This window comes from Glycine soja, chromosome 13, assembly GCF_004193775.1.
Source record: "Glycine soja cultivar W05 chromosome 13, ASM419377v2, whole genome shotgun sequence".
Lineage (NCBI taxonomy): Eukaryota > Viridiplantae > Streptophyta > Magnoliopsida > Fabales > Fabaceae > Glycine > Glycine soja.
The window spans coordinates 14,120,512-14,138,520 of record NC_041014.1 but is presented as its reverse complement, the minus strand read 5'-3'; the positions used below and the strand labels follow the sequence as shown (position 1 = coordinate 14,138,520).

Sequence of the window (18,009 nt, the reverse complement as noted above, 5' to 3'; positions counted from 1 at the left end):
TGTGAGGAACAAAATGTGAAAATAGTGTTCATCCCTCAATATACTTAATAATTAGGTGTCATAGAGGGAAAAGTTGAAAAGAGGAACATTATGAAAAAAGGAACTTTACCCAAAAATAACATTGAGTTTTATGAGACTTTTTATGCATTTTTAACACAAGTTTTTTGGCACTTTGACTATACTTCATAAGAACAATATTTATAATTAGTTATGAATTAACCAATAGGATCCAATACTAGGATGTGTAAACTTACTTGCGACACATTGTCTTATCCTAGTTATATTTCCTCACTAGTGCCTCTTGCTTAGCTCAACAATAACACCACGAAGCCTTAAAACAAGATGCAACGTGGACTCTGTAGAATATAGAAACAGAACAAATAAGGGATCACATTTTAAACTAAGTCATTGAGCGTAATTAACAAGATTTAGGGTCTAGTGTGGTGTTCTCAGCCAAGCAAGACCCAAATGCTTGGAGTCAGACACAACAAAGTAAAGCATTTGAAAATTGTTAATTTTACATTATCATATTTCACAAAAACTATGTTAATTATCAATTTGCCAATTTCTAGCTTTCCACCTACTCAAACAAGCACACCCTTAGCATTTGTACACGAATATGGCTAATGTGAAATACAATTTCTACAAACCATGAAAAAGAAGATATCAATCAATTACCACATTCAAAATATTTGTGCAATTTCAAAATTGAGATATTCCAAACTTAGCCCTTAAAGCTTCACCAGACTGTCTTACAATTTCACCTATATTTGGTGTTGGAATCTAGGACAACATTACAAGCACATCCTTAATTAGTTTCCAATAGCATGTAGATTCAGTACTTGCTAGCAACTCTACCATGTAATCAAAACACAACTATAACCAATTAATTAATTTAGAATGAGAGAGAATATTAATTACCAAGCAGCTTTCATCAAACTATTAAACTCACTTGTACTCTAACAATCTCTTCCTCAAGTGTGAGTTTCTTCCATATGGTAGTCTCCCCATTAAGCAGAAGTCTTTTTCAATCCATGGGTATCCAATGGTGGCCTTTGGAGTTTAACCATGGCTGCCCCGACATCATCTAGCCATTGTTGACAACATGATCTAGTACCTTGCATCGTCACAACACCTACAAGACTCATTGCTTGACCTCCATGCATGGACTCACCTACTAAGAAGACTTTTGATACAAGAGATCTCCATGTTCATGGTTCTATTGTCAATCCTATTATACTCGTTCGAGCCAGTCACCAAGTTCCAATACCAATTGTTGGGAAATCTGAGGAGGGTAAACGCCAGAAAGATTTACACCAATGGGTCAAGAGCAACCATATAAGTAAACCTGACACCACATTTTAATCCAAAACATTAAGACTCGAGTTTGTGGATCTTTTTCTCACTTTTATAATACTCAACATTCTCATTCCTATCTAATGTAAGATTTCACCCCATACTTATACTTTAACAATAGCTCATGCGATTTTTAAATATTATTAAATACTTTAACTTCAAAAAGCATATGTAATAAAAGATACTTGACAAATTGAAATTTAATCTTTTTGCCATTGTTTTCCAACCTCAAGACGTGTTTATATTTTGTCTCATGCATCAACATAAACAAAATTAACTCAGATTTAACGTTACCTCTGATATCATGGGTTTTTGATATGGTATTTTTAATTAATTTTAAGAGAATTTAATAAGCTTTGAATTATAAGGTTTGCATTTAATTTAGAATGATTGAAAAATGAAATTGAATTAATTTTAATATATTTAATTTTTAAAATGAAATGCTTTTAAAGTTCAGCTAACATTGATGAAATAGAATCAATTTATAATTTCTAATAAAATATTTCATTTTAAAAATAAACTTCAATATAATTAAGAAGATATATTCTCTGTACACAAGTTTGTCAGTTAAGTATGACTTATTTTATGAAAATATATGTAGGTAAATTTTTACTTAAATGCATTAATTAAGCATATCAAATGAAATGCATGACTCACTAAAATTAATAATTTATAATAAATTCCAAGCAATCAAAAGAAATATTAAAAAAAGAGTATTGCTATTGTTTATAAGAAATATAATATATAAATTATGAGAATGGATCCACTCAAGTTACATTTTCACTAGATGATATCGTAAACCATTCAATAATTATCATTAATTTCATTAGAAGAATTAAGTATGACATTATAACACTTGATTAAAAAAATATTCCAACCTTAAAACGAATAAAATTCTTTTAACTTAATTAAAGAAAACCATTTTAAGAAAATCATTGAAAACTTGGAATTTTGTTATAAAAACAATAAATATATTAAACGAGTATGAGTTTGCATAAGATTGAGTAGTAATAATGTTGATATCCTTACTCATACTTTTAAATTTTGTAAATAATTATTTATATACAAATTCAATTATTTGCTAAGATTTTGAACCGTAAAACAGGCAAAGATGTAAGATTTATAGTCTTAGAATGCCAAGGATTAAATTGAACTACTTCGGAATATCGAGAAGACATCACTTTTTCAATTAATTGGATGGGTCAATTCACATACTAACAATTCACATCAAAAAAATTACACCATGAAAAGTAATTACAATGAAACCTACTTAAGCTCTATCATAAAAAAGTTGGAAGCTAAACATCAAATCTAGGAACCTAAGATACAAGGAATCAATATTTGTTTCTATGTTTTAACATCATCAGCAGCAGCAACATCAGAATTTTCCTATATGTAGATTGTTGACCACAATAATGAAGTTCCTTTTGTACACCACTACAAAAACGGAGAATAAGATTCCCACCAAAACCTGCAAAAACAAGAAAAACATTTCCATGTTAATCATATTCCAGAACAAACAAAATGAAATAATGTTAGCAACTCATTATTCTAAACACTGTTAGTAGATAAATTTGCATGAGTCTCACTCAATACATTATTAGAGAGAAGTCCCATATGCAATTTACCTAACCATGAGTGTGTTCGCTAACATTTACGTTACTATGAAGAATTATATATATATATATATACACACTTGAAGCAATAATAGATGTTGTTACAATTGTAAATTCCTGATCAATGACAATACTAACCAGAAACATCCTACATATTTGCTTCACTGCGAAAGCATGTAAGCAACCTTGTGACCTTTAAGTCTTTTAGCCCTGCAACCAAGATATAAAAGAAATATTCTTAACTCATTGCACTTGTCGAGCATTAATTATATATAGTAGGCATAACTATTGGAGGAATACTAGCAATACTCTCCAACACTCTTTTTAATATTCTATGATTTGCTAAATTTTCTTAAAAATTACCAATTTTGATATGTCCCACCTCTAAATCAAGAAAGAACTGTTAAATAAGAAGTGAGACCTACCAACATTAATGATTTTCAATAAATTTCAACTAATCATGAAGTGTGTTAAAAAGAGTGTTAGAGAGCTAGCACTCCTATAACTATTGTATTCACAGATGTTTAGCCTCATGATCCCTTCCCCTGCCCTTGCATAGCCACACATGTGTATCTACTACGACTGCAGCATTGTCGATAAATGTAATGTGCTAAAAAGTAACATCCAAATAGGCATTAAATTGTGTATATTAAAACCTGATTCCGACCATTAGATTTAAAGAAAACTAAGGGTGAAGTTGGAGAGTAATTAAAAGAAGTTACTCTAGAGCAACTTAATCCCTCCTCCTTAAAATACCTTAGATGATCTTTTAGAATCCATTTTCATATTTCATTATATTTCTTAATCAATAGCTACAATAATTATCATTATAAAATCTCTGTTTCATTAAATTTCCCCATCTTTGTATGCTCGAGCATATAATGGGTGATCACTGTTCTCACAACAACATATTCAACACATTCATTGAAGCTAGCTTTGGTTACTATTTACCATCATGTTCTTGACAGATATTAAGAATGCAAACTCTCCAATATCAAGTACCTTATCCAAAACCTTTAGAACAATCCACTTCAACTTTAATAAAAGAGCTCACCTCGAGGAAATGTACTTATCAACCTCATCCTTCTTTTCAGGACCATAAACAAACCATTTTTCAGCAGGTGCAGTAGCAGTTTCATCCTTAATTTTGATATCTGCACATTGCTTTCTTTAAGAAAACTTGCTAGATCCCAAATCACAATGGTATCATCAATCAGAAAAATTAAGCTAATGCATTTTAAAAATTACCTTGCAACAGAACAGCACATTCACTATTATAACTTTTCAACTTCCAAAACACCTGACCATTGTTGTCCAAACACGCAGGCTCGATTCTCATAGCATCAGAACTATGTTTCCCTGTAATATTAGAAGAACAAATGTCAACTGTTACAATAGCAGAAAAAGTAAATTCTTACAAGATAGAAAGTAACCATATGTACTAAAACATTCCTTTTTGGCCTCGTTAGGAGCATTTATTTATTTATTTACAAAACCAATTCCACTATTCAGTCTGGATGTTATGAAAATAATGTCAATAGAATTGATAGGCAGATTATTTGGCATTATTTGTGCAGATTTATTGGTCCTTTAAACCAACATATCTTGCATGATTGTATAATTGTAATTGTGTAATTATATCCTTAATTAATTAGTCCAACTGTAGGTTACTATTTATAGCTTTTTAGCAAATTTCAAGACTAGAAATCAAATTGTATCATACTATTTAAATGAGAATTCTCCAAAGGAAAACACACAGTTTTTACTCCAATTTCTGAGTTTGACATGGTACCAGTCTAGGTTTCAATCCCAACTTAGTTTTTTTTTTCACTGTGCTGCCAATCTCTGAGTTCCCAGTTCTAGTCTCTTGTGCGATACTGTTCACATTGATCCTAGTTCTACTCTCAATTTCTCCAATTTCTTGTTTTTTCTCCTGCGATTTTTCTCAGCATCATATCTATTGAAAAATATGATGTCCTCTTTATTCATCTTAATGAAAAAATTACTCCACTTGGGCATTCCAGTTCCAGATCTTTATCAAAGGCAAGGAGCTTTGGGGTCAGGTTGACGGATTCTGCTCCTGATAAAACTACGCACAAGGAGGCACATGCCAAATGGGAGGTCAAAGACACACAGGTCATGACATGGATCACAGACTCTATTGAGCCTAATATCATCCTCAATCTCAAACCCTTCACCACAGTAGCAAAGATGTGAGATTACCTAAAGAAAATTTATAACCAAAACAACACTGCTCATAGGTTTTAACTTGAACATGAAATTATCATTTTTCAACAGGATAGTCTTTCAATTTTTTATTTCATTTCTCATTTCATGAATCTTTGGACTGAATATACTGACAATGTCTATAAAAATTTGTCAACTAAAGGACAAACTGCAATCCAAAACATTCATGACACCACAAAATAAGATCAATTTGTTATGAAATTGAGATCTAATTTTGAGGGCATTTAGACCAACCTAATAAGCAAGGCTACTATCTCCTACTTGGATGAATGCCTAAATAAACTGCTCTGTGAAGAACCTCTCCTCACTCAGACAAACATGGAACAATAGAAATTTGCCTCCCTTACGACGTATGCAGTACAAGGTAAACCTCCAAGAAGAGACATGAGTACTATCCAATGTTTCTACTATAAAGGTCATGGACATTTTGCTTCCCACTGTCCTAAAAAGTTCTACAATTACTGCAAAAAATGTCACATCATAAAAGAATGTCAAATCAAACCACCACAAAGAAATACAACAACATTCACTGTCACTATTTGGCTCTTCTACTATTTTTAGGGATCAGAATCCACTTGCTTTTATGCCAACTTTAACCCCTGAAATGGTTCAACAAACGTCCATTTCAATATTTTATGCTTTGGGTCTTTCAGGTAAAGCTTCTTTACCCAGCTCTCCTTGGTATTTTGACTCTGGCACATCCAATCATATGACCAACAATGTTGTTGCCCTTACCAATGTTACAAATTACTCTGGTAATTTGCAAATACACATTGAAGATGGAAACAATTACCTATCATAGCAATTGGTGATATTTTCTCATCTCTTACCAATGTTTATGTTTCCCCTAATCTCACCAATAACTTTATTTTAGTTGGTCAATTAGTTGACAATGATTGCAAAGTTGAATTCTCAAAATCTGATTGTCTTGTGTAGGATCAACACTCAGGAAAGATGATCACAAAGGGACCTAAAGTTAGACGTCGTTTTCCTCTATTCATCATTGTCACCACATTCTTTTCTGTCATTTATTTCTTGTAATTCTACAATGATTAATTTCCAATTATGACATAAGCATCTTGGTCACCCAAATTCCAATGTACTTCATGACTTGATGAAATCCAAAGTTCTTATCAATAAACATTTCTCATCTTTTAGTGTTGTTCAATTTGATTACAATTCTTGTAAACTTGGTAAAAGTAAAATCCTACCATTTCTAGTTCATCAATCAAATGTAAATCAACCTTTTGACATAATTCACAGAGATTTATTTTATGGGAAATCACACCTATAATATCTCATGCACATTACAAGTATTTTATTACTTTTATTGACAACTATAGTCGTTTCACATGGGTCTATTTTTTTACGTTCTAAAGCTGAAGCATTCTCTGCATTCAAATTCTTTCATGCCTATATTCAAACTCAATTTTCATAAAAAATTAAAACTCTACATTCTAACAATGGAAGGAATACACGTCTCATTTGTTTCAAGAGTTCTTATAGGCAAATATTATATTATCTCAAAAGTCGTGTCCTTTCACACCCCAACAAAACGGGGTAACTAAAAGAAAAAACCATCATTTTGATGTTGTCTATACCTTAATGTTGGACTTGTGTTTGTCCTCCCATTTTTTGTGTGAAGCTCTCTCAATTGTTGCTCACCTTATTAGTCGATTGTCTTCTCCAGTCTTAAACAATGATTCCCCTTTTTTAAGGTTATTTGGTAAGTCACCTAATTATTCCACTCTTCGCACCTTTAGTTGTGTATGTTATGTCCATCTTCAACCACCAAAACACACCAAACTCACAACTTAATCTGTTAAATGTTCTTTTCTTGGTTATGTTATTGTTCTCATTTACACAAGATTCAGGTTTCTAGAAATATCATCTTTCAAGAAGATACATATTTTTTTGCTATTAACCAAGACACTCACTCTTCTACATCCAAATTTGTTGTCATTATTTTCTAACAATTTTGTAGAAGAATAAGCTCATCCTCCTTTCATGGTCTACTAAAGACATTCGACTGTTCCACCAATTCAACCTTCAATCCCTCCAAGACCCCTCCCCGATCATTCACTAGTTGATGATCCAATGCTTTAACTAGAACCAACCCTTTTACATCACAGTACTCACATTTGTAAACCACCAAAAAAAATATGATTTTTCTAATCATTTATCTTTGACAACAACTTTAGCATTTGTTCCTATTCCTTCTTCATATAAACAAGCAATAAAGCATAAATGTTGGTAGGATACTATAGAAATTGAACTTCTTACACTAGAGGAAAATCAAACATAAGACATTGTTCCATGTCCTCTATCGGTTAAACCTCTTGACAATAAATTTATATTCACTATAAAGTTGCATTCAATAGATCAATAGATCGATACAAGGCTAGATTGATTGTTCTTGGAAATAAGCAAGAATTTGGCCTAGAATATGAAGAAATATTTGCATCAGTGGCCAAGATGACTACTATGAGGACTATTATTGTCATTGCTACATCTGAATCTTGGCAAATTCACCAGCTAGATGTCAAAAATGTCTTCCTTCATAGTGACCACAAAGAAGAAGTTTACATCAAACCTCTTACTTGTACGCCTTCACCATTATCTAATACTGTTTGCAAGCTAAAGCGTTCTTTGTATGGATTAAAATAAACACCACGAGTGTGGTTTGAAAGGTTAAGCACAACACTACTTGGCTTTCCCTTCATCCAAAGTAGCTATGATCCATCTCTCTTTCTACAAAGAACCTCAAAAGGAATTGTTATCCTCCTTGTTTATGTGAATGACATTATCGTCACAGACTTAGATCAAAAGGCTATAACTACAATCAAACAATTGTTGCAAACAACTTTCCACATGAAAGATCTTGGACAACTCACTTATTTCTTGGGATTAGAAGTATAATTCCAACAAAAAGACATCTTTGTCACTTAACACAAATATACTCAAGATGTAATTCAGCTAGTTGGTCTCACCACTGCAACTACAATTGATACTTCCATGAAAGTTAATGTCAAGTTAAGACGGGATGAAGGTGAGCTCCTACAAGACCTAACTTTTAGGCATGGCAACAGGGCCCGAACCCGTGGGACCCGCCCCGATTTTGACGGGAAAAATCCGAGTTGATTGGGGTCAGGGTTAGGGTCGGATTTTCCCCGATAGCCAAATTCGGGGTCAGGGATGGGATTCTCAATACCCGCCCCGAACCCGTACCCAAACCCGAACCCGCTAATTATTAATATATATTACACATTGAAATATGAAACTATTAGATTAAATTTTATGTTAATGTTGAATTGAATTTTATGTTTTATTTTATGAAAAATTATATTTTTTAATAAAATTTTATAAAAATGTCGAGTGCAGGGCGGGGCGGGGCGGGGAAAACCCAACCCCCGTCGAGGACGGGGATGAGATGTAAATATACACCCTCGTCGGTTTCGAGAGCGGGGAGGGAAATGAGGAGTCGGGGGCGAGGGTGGGGTAAACAAAACCCGAACCCAACCCGCCCCGTTGCCATGCCTACTAACTTTATATATAATAAAAAAGGTAGGAAGTCTCATCTACCTAACCATCACAAGACTTGATATTTCTTTTATTGTCCACACAATCAACAAATTCATGCAAAATCCTAAACACTTGCATCTTACAGCAGTAAAACAAATCATTAAATATTTGTTGGTCACTCTCAACCGTGGTCTCTTCTCTCCTACAAGTGCAACAATACAACTTCAAACATATAGCAATGTTGATTGGGCTAGATGTCACAACACAAGAAAGTATACTATTGGCTGGTATATGTTTTTAGGAAATGCCCCTATCTCCTAGAAATGTAAGAAACAAAAATCAAACTATAAATCATCCACTGAAGCAAAATATCGATCCATGTCTACAACATGCTCTGAGATTATTTCGTTACAAGACCTTTCAAAACTTAGTTATTCACAAGCAACACCAACTCCGTTGTGTAACATCTCATTTTTCATAAATAAATTAAAAAGGCTTTTTAGTAAAAATAAATAAATAAATAAAATTTTAGAAAACGATGAGGTTTTTATAATTAAATAAATAAAAAAACTAGTTGTAATAAAATAATGCTTTGAAAAAAAAAAAATATATATATATATATATATGATTTATTCATTTAATAAGAAATAAAATTATGTTCTCTTTTATAAAATAATAAAAATAATTAAATAGAATAAATAATAAGTTATGAGTATCTTAAGTATAAATGGCGATATATTAAGTCAGTTTTTAAATCGATGATGCCTCATCTTCCCCTCATTTTCGTTTTTCTATCTTCTCCCAAAGGCCTTTCTTTTTCCCATAGACCATCAAATCTGTCTCAGAAAAACAACGATCTCAAACTTATTCACCGTTGGATCGTTGTGAAATTTAAGCACCAGGTTTGCAACTCAATTTTGAGTATTCTCACCATTAGGAATTATGAAAAGATGTCGAAGCAGAGAGAAATATTGTTCGCATCATCACTTTTTTTTTCCCGTAGAAATCCAAAGCTATCTCGATAAAACTATGATCTCAGATTCTTTATTCGTTGGATTCTCACAAAATCTTAATATGTTGTTCGAAATTCAAATGCGCACACCTTCACCGTTGGGATTTGCATGATAACATTCTTGGAGAAAAAAACAAGAATCGCATGAATACAATACAAATGAAGGTTTCAATCCCTTCTCATTCTCTGTAACATTTGGGAATCCTACCAGAGCAACCAAAAGAAAAAATTGAGAAATCTCAAGAATTTGCTAAAAATGTCACTATCATTGTCGGAAAATTAAATTAAAGTTTATTGCAATTAGAGGTTAAAATAAACATATGTAAGAATCCTTAGAAGATTAAATTAAAGTTTATTTTGGAATGTTTATTAACTTATAATTTTTATTTTATGGTTATAAATACAATATTATTGTGTTTTATGTACCAATTGATGTTCTGATAAAAATTGATTGATAAACTTGAATGCTCTTAATGTTTTTGTGTTTTGACCCCATGATTTTGATATAATTGTATAAAATTATTTGAGGGATTTTATTTCCCATGTTGTGATAATTTAAACCTATGATTAATGGTGAATGTGTATTGAGATGTGAGTTATAAACTATGCAATCACACAATTGTAAGATTATTTAAGGGCGACGAGCATTGTGATGTAATCCATTGTGGGAACCTGACAATTAAAATGATTTTGAAAACAATTTAATAGTTGTATGTATTACATGTTTCATAGGCAAAGTGTATGTAATTCATGAAATGTGTTTAGCACTTGATATGATAATAATTGTATTGTAAGCTATAAATTATATAATAACCCGACTAGTGTTGATGTGCAGTGTTAAAAAAAAGTATAAATTTCTTATTTAGAAATCAGTATTAAATTATAGCACAATTATGTTAAACGTGTTTAAAACACGAGTGTGAAATCATAGATATTATATAATTCATGAACAATGCTTATAAATGAAATATGTGATGAATTGTAAAATAACATGTTGCCTTGAGATTATGATATTATTATTAAGATTAAGTATAATTGTCAAGTTGAACATATATTGATTTGTGAGATACGTGTAAACATATAATGATGGATTGTGACACAATGAGATGTGAAATTGTGAATGAATTTTGGCTATAAATAAATATGTGATTAACACATAATGAGACATTACTTGTGTTGTAAGCTGTGAATTGTATAATAACTCAACCAGTGTTGATGCACAGTGTTAAAAAAAAATATAGGTTTTCTATTTAAGAATCAGTGTTAAAGAAAAAATATAAATTTCCTATTTAAGAACTGGTATTAAAGAGAAAATGTAGATTTCCTATTCAGGAACCAATATTAAATTGTAGCGCAATTATATTAAACATGTTTAAAACACAAATGTGAGATCGTAAATATTATATAATTCATTAGCAGTGTCTACATGCAAAAATAACTAAATTAAGAGGGAGAAGCCCTGATGAACTCTTCAGAGTATAGGTTTTGGAAATCACCCGATTTGAATGCTCCTTTAAGCCTATGTTAATCACATGATTAAAGCATTCTCACAAAACACTATGACTCTAACTGATTTCCCTATAATTTTACTTAGTAATAATGACTTTACATACCCATTATATGGTGTCTTTTGTTATGTACTCTTAAGCACCCCAGTGCAATTTTTTACTGACATAATACCACATTACATATAGGCTTGAATCTTAGTATAACTGTTACATAGCGCCTGCTAATTGTTCATTATGAAATTGATGTATTATTATGTCTTGATCGAATTATGTAATTCATGTGTAATGTGAAGTTATCTTATTTCTCTATTAGTTAAGAATGTGATAACTCACTCCCTATGTATGATTTATGTTTGAATCTTGTAATAATCTTGAACTTTATGTTCGAGGAAGCAAGTGACTAGTGAATTGCTTTAAGCAACCTTGTACTGAAAGACGTCGAGACACAACACTCTAATAGGATATGACATTAAGATATAGAATTTTATATTAATTATATGAAATCTTAAACAACCTTGTTTGAACTGAGATGACTTTATTATTTATTTGGAAAGTTTAAATATAATGTAGAAAAAAATGAATGTGAGTCTTTTACCTCTTTAAAAGGCTTGTATTTAAAAAAATATTTTAAAAATACTTTTAATTAATATTTAAATTTTTATTCCTTTATTAGTATATATGCAAAGGGTAAAGAATGTCACACGTTGTATGTTGATAATACAAGTATCAACAAGTATCATACAGATTGCAGCAAATCATGTATACCATGAAAGAACAAAACACATAAAGATTGATTGTCATTCAATGAGATAAGCCTATGACCGCAAAATTATCACTCTGCCTTATGTCTCAACATCTATTCAACTAGCCAACATCCTCACCAAATCTTTGACACATCAAGAGCATAATTTCCTAATTAGCAAATTGATGCTTGTAGATTCACCATCAATTTGACGAAGGATGTCAATAGAATTGATAGATAGGTTATTTGTCATTATTTGTGCAGATTTGTTGGCCCTTTAAACCAACATATCTTACATGATTGTATAGTTATAATTGTGTAATTATATCCTTAATTAGTTAGCCTAATATAGCTTACCATTTATACCTTTTTAGCAAACTATCAAATTGTATCATACCATTTAAATGAGAATTCTTCAAAGGAGAACACAATTTTTACCCCAATTTCTCTGAGTTTGACAAATAAGTGCTCATGACACAAACAATCAATTTCTCATACGAAATAGCTGAATTTAAACCAACTGGAATTAAACATTTTGCAGGATGTTGCATAAGTGAATACTATCGTGTGAGGAAGAAACAAGACAATGATAATAGCATTGAAGATCAGTAATATTGCAAATAAAATTCTAGTAGAACTAACAGTAAGTATATGATATACTAACAGATATTTGTCATATAAGCAGATATTAGTTCTTTTTCATGCTCGAGTAATCATTAAAAAAATAGTTTTTCATTTTCCTGTGTTAATTATTACTTGTTTGCAACATGGATAGTCTTCCAAATGGCAGAATTTTGTACCATCAGCTAAATATTCTGACATTAGAATGAGATTGAAGAACTTCAGGCCTCATAACATACACAATGCATAATTCATAAACATCATAATTCGTAACATACCTTTTGGAATTGTGCCCTTTAGCTTAAGCACCACAGCATGAGCTTGAGCCACTTCACTTTTCATCTTTTTAAGAAGAGCATCATGCTTCTCCATTCGAAGGGGAGCCACATTTGACAGAACAGCTTTAACCATCTCATTCTGCAACTTCTGCCTAAGACCCTTTTCCTGTAGATAACATGCATACAAAATTATGAACAAAATGTAACAGCAAGGACAATCCAGATACAAAGAACACAACACCTTGTCTGCTGTTACCTTTTCCTTAGCTGCAGCAATCTTGTTTTTTGCTTCCTTCACTTCTTCTGCATGCCTTGAATTTTGATCTTCAATACAACTCCTCAGTTTGCTGGACATATTAAGCAAGTTTTCAACCACTTAAAACAAGATTATGAAGACAACAGAGAAAAAAGAAAGATATGGATAGAGATGAAAACAATAAACTAACAGCAAAATACACGATAAAACTTTTCTAATTGGACTTGAAATACTTACTCAGTAATTAAAGCTTCATCACAAAGAAAATTCAGCAGTGTGAGCTTTTTAGATAAATCCAAATTGTAATATCCACCAACGCCTTCTTGAAGCCAATCCAAAGGAAAATCTTTTAATATATGATCAGATCCAGCAATTAAATCCTCCAATGGTTTCAACCATGAATTATTTCCATTGCTAGTAGTCAAGGATGGAGACCTAAACCCACCAAAGTCATCCATATGACAACCTTAATCCAAGATTCCAAGTATATCATAGAAAAATTATTTCCCCCAAAACTATACACTAACAAATAAATAAAAGCTATAAGGGATAACTCACTCATTTCCTGAATCAGTTAGTATCAAGGTCAACACTCTAATTTGAAACTGAACCACTAAAGTGTTTTGTCCTCGACGCAAATTTTGTTTACGCACTAATTCTCGTAAGATGGCTTCAGCTTCTCCCTTCTTGAGATCAAGAGCCTAATTAAAATAATACGCAGGAATAAATCTTAAAAAGCACTTGATAAAGCAATTATGAATGACTGACAAAAAATTGAAAGAAAGTTGTCAACAGAATTAACAAGAAGGCAAACCTTTCCAAACACTCTGCAAAACTCTAAAAGCTGCAACGCATTTCCAACATCTTCAGGTGGGAGCTCAGTGTCCAATATTTCTGTTAACTCAGTTCCAGGGGGCAAAGGAATTTCCTCTTCAATTTTTTCCACCACTAAATTCATACCAATATTTGGGAACGTTGCTATTCCTACTTGGAACTTGGCACCAGCATTACCATCTACAAGTACAGTGTTGTTCCAATTTTCACCATGCATATGTTTCATATCTGGATGTTTAGAATTGAATAAATAATGTTTTGGAGCCAAAGTCACAGGGACAATGGGATCATTTGCTGGATCTTCAAAAATAGTGTCAGGATTTTTATGCATTTGTGGTTGCACCTCAGAGAAAGGGTTGCCTTTGGCATATTTTCCAAACAGTAAAAGATCATTTGCAGCCTGAGCCTCTGGACTGTCCATCAATATATGAGCAGTATCATGGTTTCTATCTACTTTTGTTTCCTTTTTAGAGACTCCGTTGCAAACTTTAGTTTCATCATTTGCTTTTCCTTTTGCTTCCTCACTTGGAACTTTGCAAATTTTAGGCCTTTTCAGGCTCTTCTTTTTGCCTGCACTCTCAACATTGTTCTCATTAGATATTTCCTTTAATTCTTCACGCTTTGTTTTCTTAGATTTTTTGGTTGATGCCTTCTGACTGATCACAGGGTCAAGCTTTCCATCTGAAGAATTTTCCTTTCCAATTTCTCCTGAGAGAAGTACTACAAGCTCCTGTAAGAGATAACAAACAATCACATCAACTAAAATCCATAAGAGCGTATAAGAGGCTATGATGCATGGCCAAAAGTACAAGTATCACATTAGACCAAATGCTCTAGGTAAATATGACAATTTAAAAAGAAAAAGAATATGGATATGACAATATATGTTAAATAAAATAATTATATTTATAAATTACTTATATTTTATTAACTTGTTTTTCTTGATTTTTGTTCATATAGCTTGTATTTATTCTGGTTTGCCACCACCAGGATGTTATTGCTAATCTTTAATTAATCTCTTGAAAAAATTATTAGAAATGTATAATCTCAATGAAATTTAAATAAAAATATCACACTCAAGTTATGATATTGATCCTTTTTCATTATGCAAGGAAAAAAATATACATTAAAAGTTTTAAAGAGTCTACTTTTGGTACAAATGTACCTGCATAGTACACATATCAATATCCAACAAGTATGATTTGAATACATTGTGCATTTTAAAGTATGGGTGCATCATAGGTAACAAAATTTAATCTAGACCATACAACTAACACGAATAGTTAAGATTAAGTAAGTAAAACAATCTGTATAATCGTAAGGCAAGAATTAACTCCTCTCACTAGATACACCACACATGCACATATGCATATAAACCCTATGCACCAATCAGTAAAACTTATATGCCAATAACTAAGACAAATAAACCAAAATAAAATAACTATGGTACCTTATCTGATGCAATTTGCTTCATAGGTGAAACAGCTTTGCTCACCGGAACCTTATCGGAACTTGATTTATTAACACGTTTTTGCTTCTGTCACCATTAAAAAATCATGAATTTGCATGTGAAGAGGAGCTTCATAAACCAGCAAACATAAGTAAACTTAATTGTCAACCACAAGATATACGGGATGGGGAATGGAGAGAAAAATAGCACACCTTTACCTCAGTAGCTTCCTTTGAAGGAAAAACCCTATTCACCTTGTTCGATTCCAAATCATTAGATTCAGCAGTTTTTGAAACAAGCATTTCAGACACTGACTTGAAACCAGATGCCTTGGCTGTATGAAATAATTGACCAGTAGGTAGTTCACCTTGTTTTTTCCTACGAAGATCACTCCTCTATTAGAATGAACCCACGGATACAATACCAACTCAAAACACACATTCACAAAGATAAAAGAAACTCACCGGCAAAAACTGCAGTTGCAAAAGTTTCTACATTTTGGACACATCCAATTACCCAACTGCTCCACCTCTTCTGCCTTCTCCCCATACCTAATTCACCACAAAAAAATCCTCAGAAGGTAAAACACATTTTGGTGATTTCTACATGTGTGTTTGGAGTTTGGATACTCGTTGCAAAGCAATTAATCTATGGACACTTTTGCAAAGCAAGAAAGTCTTCACCATAAACATGGCCAAAAATATGCTTAACAAGATAGAATGATTCACGGGAAAAAATAACAACGTTTATATTACCGAACCTAACCTGTTTAAGAGGCACTTGTGGCAAAAGTTAATGGGACAAGGTTTCCCTTTCTTCATATTCTTACAAGAAACAGCAAAATCCCTGGTTTTCTGCCGACACTTCAACGTGAAAACCAAGCAAACAAAAATGTTATCATCCAAACAAACCTCAAAATCTAGAACAAAAACAAACAAACTAAACGATACACAAAAAGTAAAAGTAAAACAACATTGAAAACATCATCATCATACAACCCCATCCACCACAGTTTCCCTTTTTCACACAATTCCCACATCCAGATTCCACCCTTAATATCCAGTGTGTAACAACTGGTTCAACAGAATCAGTTATCCATGACAGCAAGTTAGTTCTCCAGCTCAACAAATTCGTTGATATTTAGCTAAGGAGTTACCAATTAGACTTGGTATAAATACCAAACGCATAGTGTAATGATTCATTCTAGAATGAATCGTCTTCGATAGACTTCAATAGAGCAAGGTTTCCCCTGATTTTTTCCTTCTCTCTCTTCAACTCTATTTTTATCTGATATTCAATGGAGTTTCACAACTTTGAGCCCTCTCTTCAAACCACCACACGCCACAACACAAAACAGCACAAAACACAAAGTAAAAGCAAATCTACAACATCACAAACATCGTCATTATTTTCTTTTGGTACAAAACTAAATATACCCTCTACGAAAAACAATCCTACTTCACTATGAGTAACAAAGTTCTCCTTCCAAAAATCTAACCAAACTACGTATACTCAAACCTCAAACTTAAGACTACTCATTCAGCTGAAACAACTTCATAAACCATTACTATATAACCCCACACATCAACCAAAGTTCCCACTTTTCACATAATTCCCACGGTCCCTCACATACCCACATTCAGATTTAGCACTCTCCACAAACCAGCACACCCCACAACGCAAAAACACAAGAAAAAAAGAAACGGGTATTCTCAAAATCTCAAAAAAGAAAAGCACCTGGTGACAAGTTTTCCCATTTGCAGAATCGTAGATTCTGCTTCCCACTATTCGAACTCCGCGAGAATTGGAGCGCTTCGGTTTCACGCCTCCGGCAGCAACCTCGTTCATATTCTGACTCGAGTTGGAGATTGCTGTAATAGCCATTACAGTTGTAAGAACTAAGAACAACACAGAGACCCACCAACAAAGACTCTTTTTGCAAGTGAGTTTCGAACTAAGTCTGAATTTCTTTCTTACAATGAGACATTTCAGCAGCGTAGATTAATAAGGGTGATGTAGTGAAAATTCTAAACGCTCGTTTTTTGGGAACTTTTGTTTTTCCCTCCTTCGACGGTGATGTGGCGGGAACAGGGAAAGTGCGAAATGAATTTGGATTTGCGTGGCCAAATTTGAATTTCGCAGTTTTCGAAGGGTTTCACTTTTTCAACGTTTCGTTCACTCTCTTCTCTCTCCTTCTTTTTGATTAAAAAATGAAGGATCGTGTACTTTAAAACATAAAATTCTTGCAGAATCTCGAATTAAGAACTTCTCTTTTACTCCATTAATTTTAAGATAAATTTTACATTTATCTTAAAGTTGAGATTCAGATTTATACAACATTATCTCTAATGTAAGATATCCCTGAGTTTGAGAGAATCACCATTAAATTTATTTTTATGAGATGTTTAAATTAAAAAGGGTAAAACGAATTATGTATACATTTGAGATCAATTCAAAAAAAAAATCATGTATGGGAGATTATCCTATATTAAATTTGAATCTGAACTTTAAATAAATGGTTTATTTGAAGGATGTAGAAATGTAAAATTTATCTTAAAATTAATTGA

At 32.4% G+C, this 18,009-nt stretch overlaps 1 protein-coding gene across 2 annotated transcripts; it reads right to left on the bottom strand.

Annotated features, from left to right (window-relative positions):
- Positions 1 to 2,510: 2,510 nt before the first annotated feature.
- LOC114381176 lies at positions 2,511 to 17,520 on the bottom strand. Of its 2 annotated transcripts, none has more exons than XM_028340367.1 (14): positions 17,180 to 17,520; positions 16,208 to 16,305; positions 15,907 to 15,993; positions 15,661 to 15,820; positions 15,443 to 15,529; positions 13,973 to 14,722; positions 13,717 to 13,859; positions 13,396 to 13,593; positions 13,159 to 13,249; positions 12,903 to 13,068; positions 4,221 to 4,331; positions 4,027 to 4,126; positions 3,111 to 3,182; positions 2,511 to 2,827 (listed from the first exon to the last, which is right to left on the bottom strand). In XM_028340367.1, the coding sequence occupies exons 1-13, from the start codon at positions 17,324 to 17,326 to the stop codon at positions 3,134 to 3,136; spliced, it is 2,187 nt and encodes a 728-aa protein (XP_028196168.1). In that variant the 5' UTR covers positions 17,327 to 17,520; the 3' UTR covers positions 2,511 to 2,827; positions 3,111 to 3,133. The 2 variants fall into 2 exon arrangements, with proteins under 2 accessions (XP_028196168.1, XP_028196167.1); XM_028340366.1 differs by having other exon boundaries at positions 15,655 to 15,820; positions 17,180 to 17,519.
- Between the last annotated feature and the right edge of the window lie 489 nt (positions 17,521 to 18,009).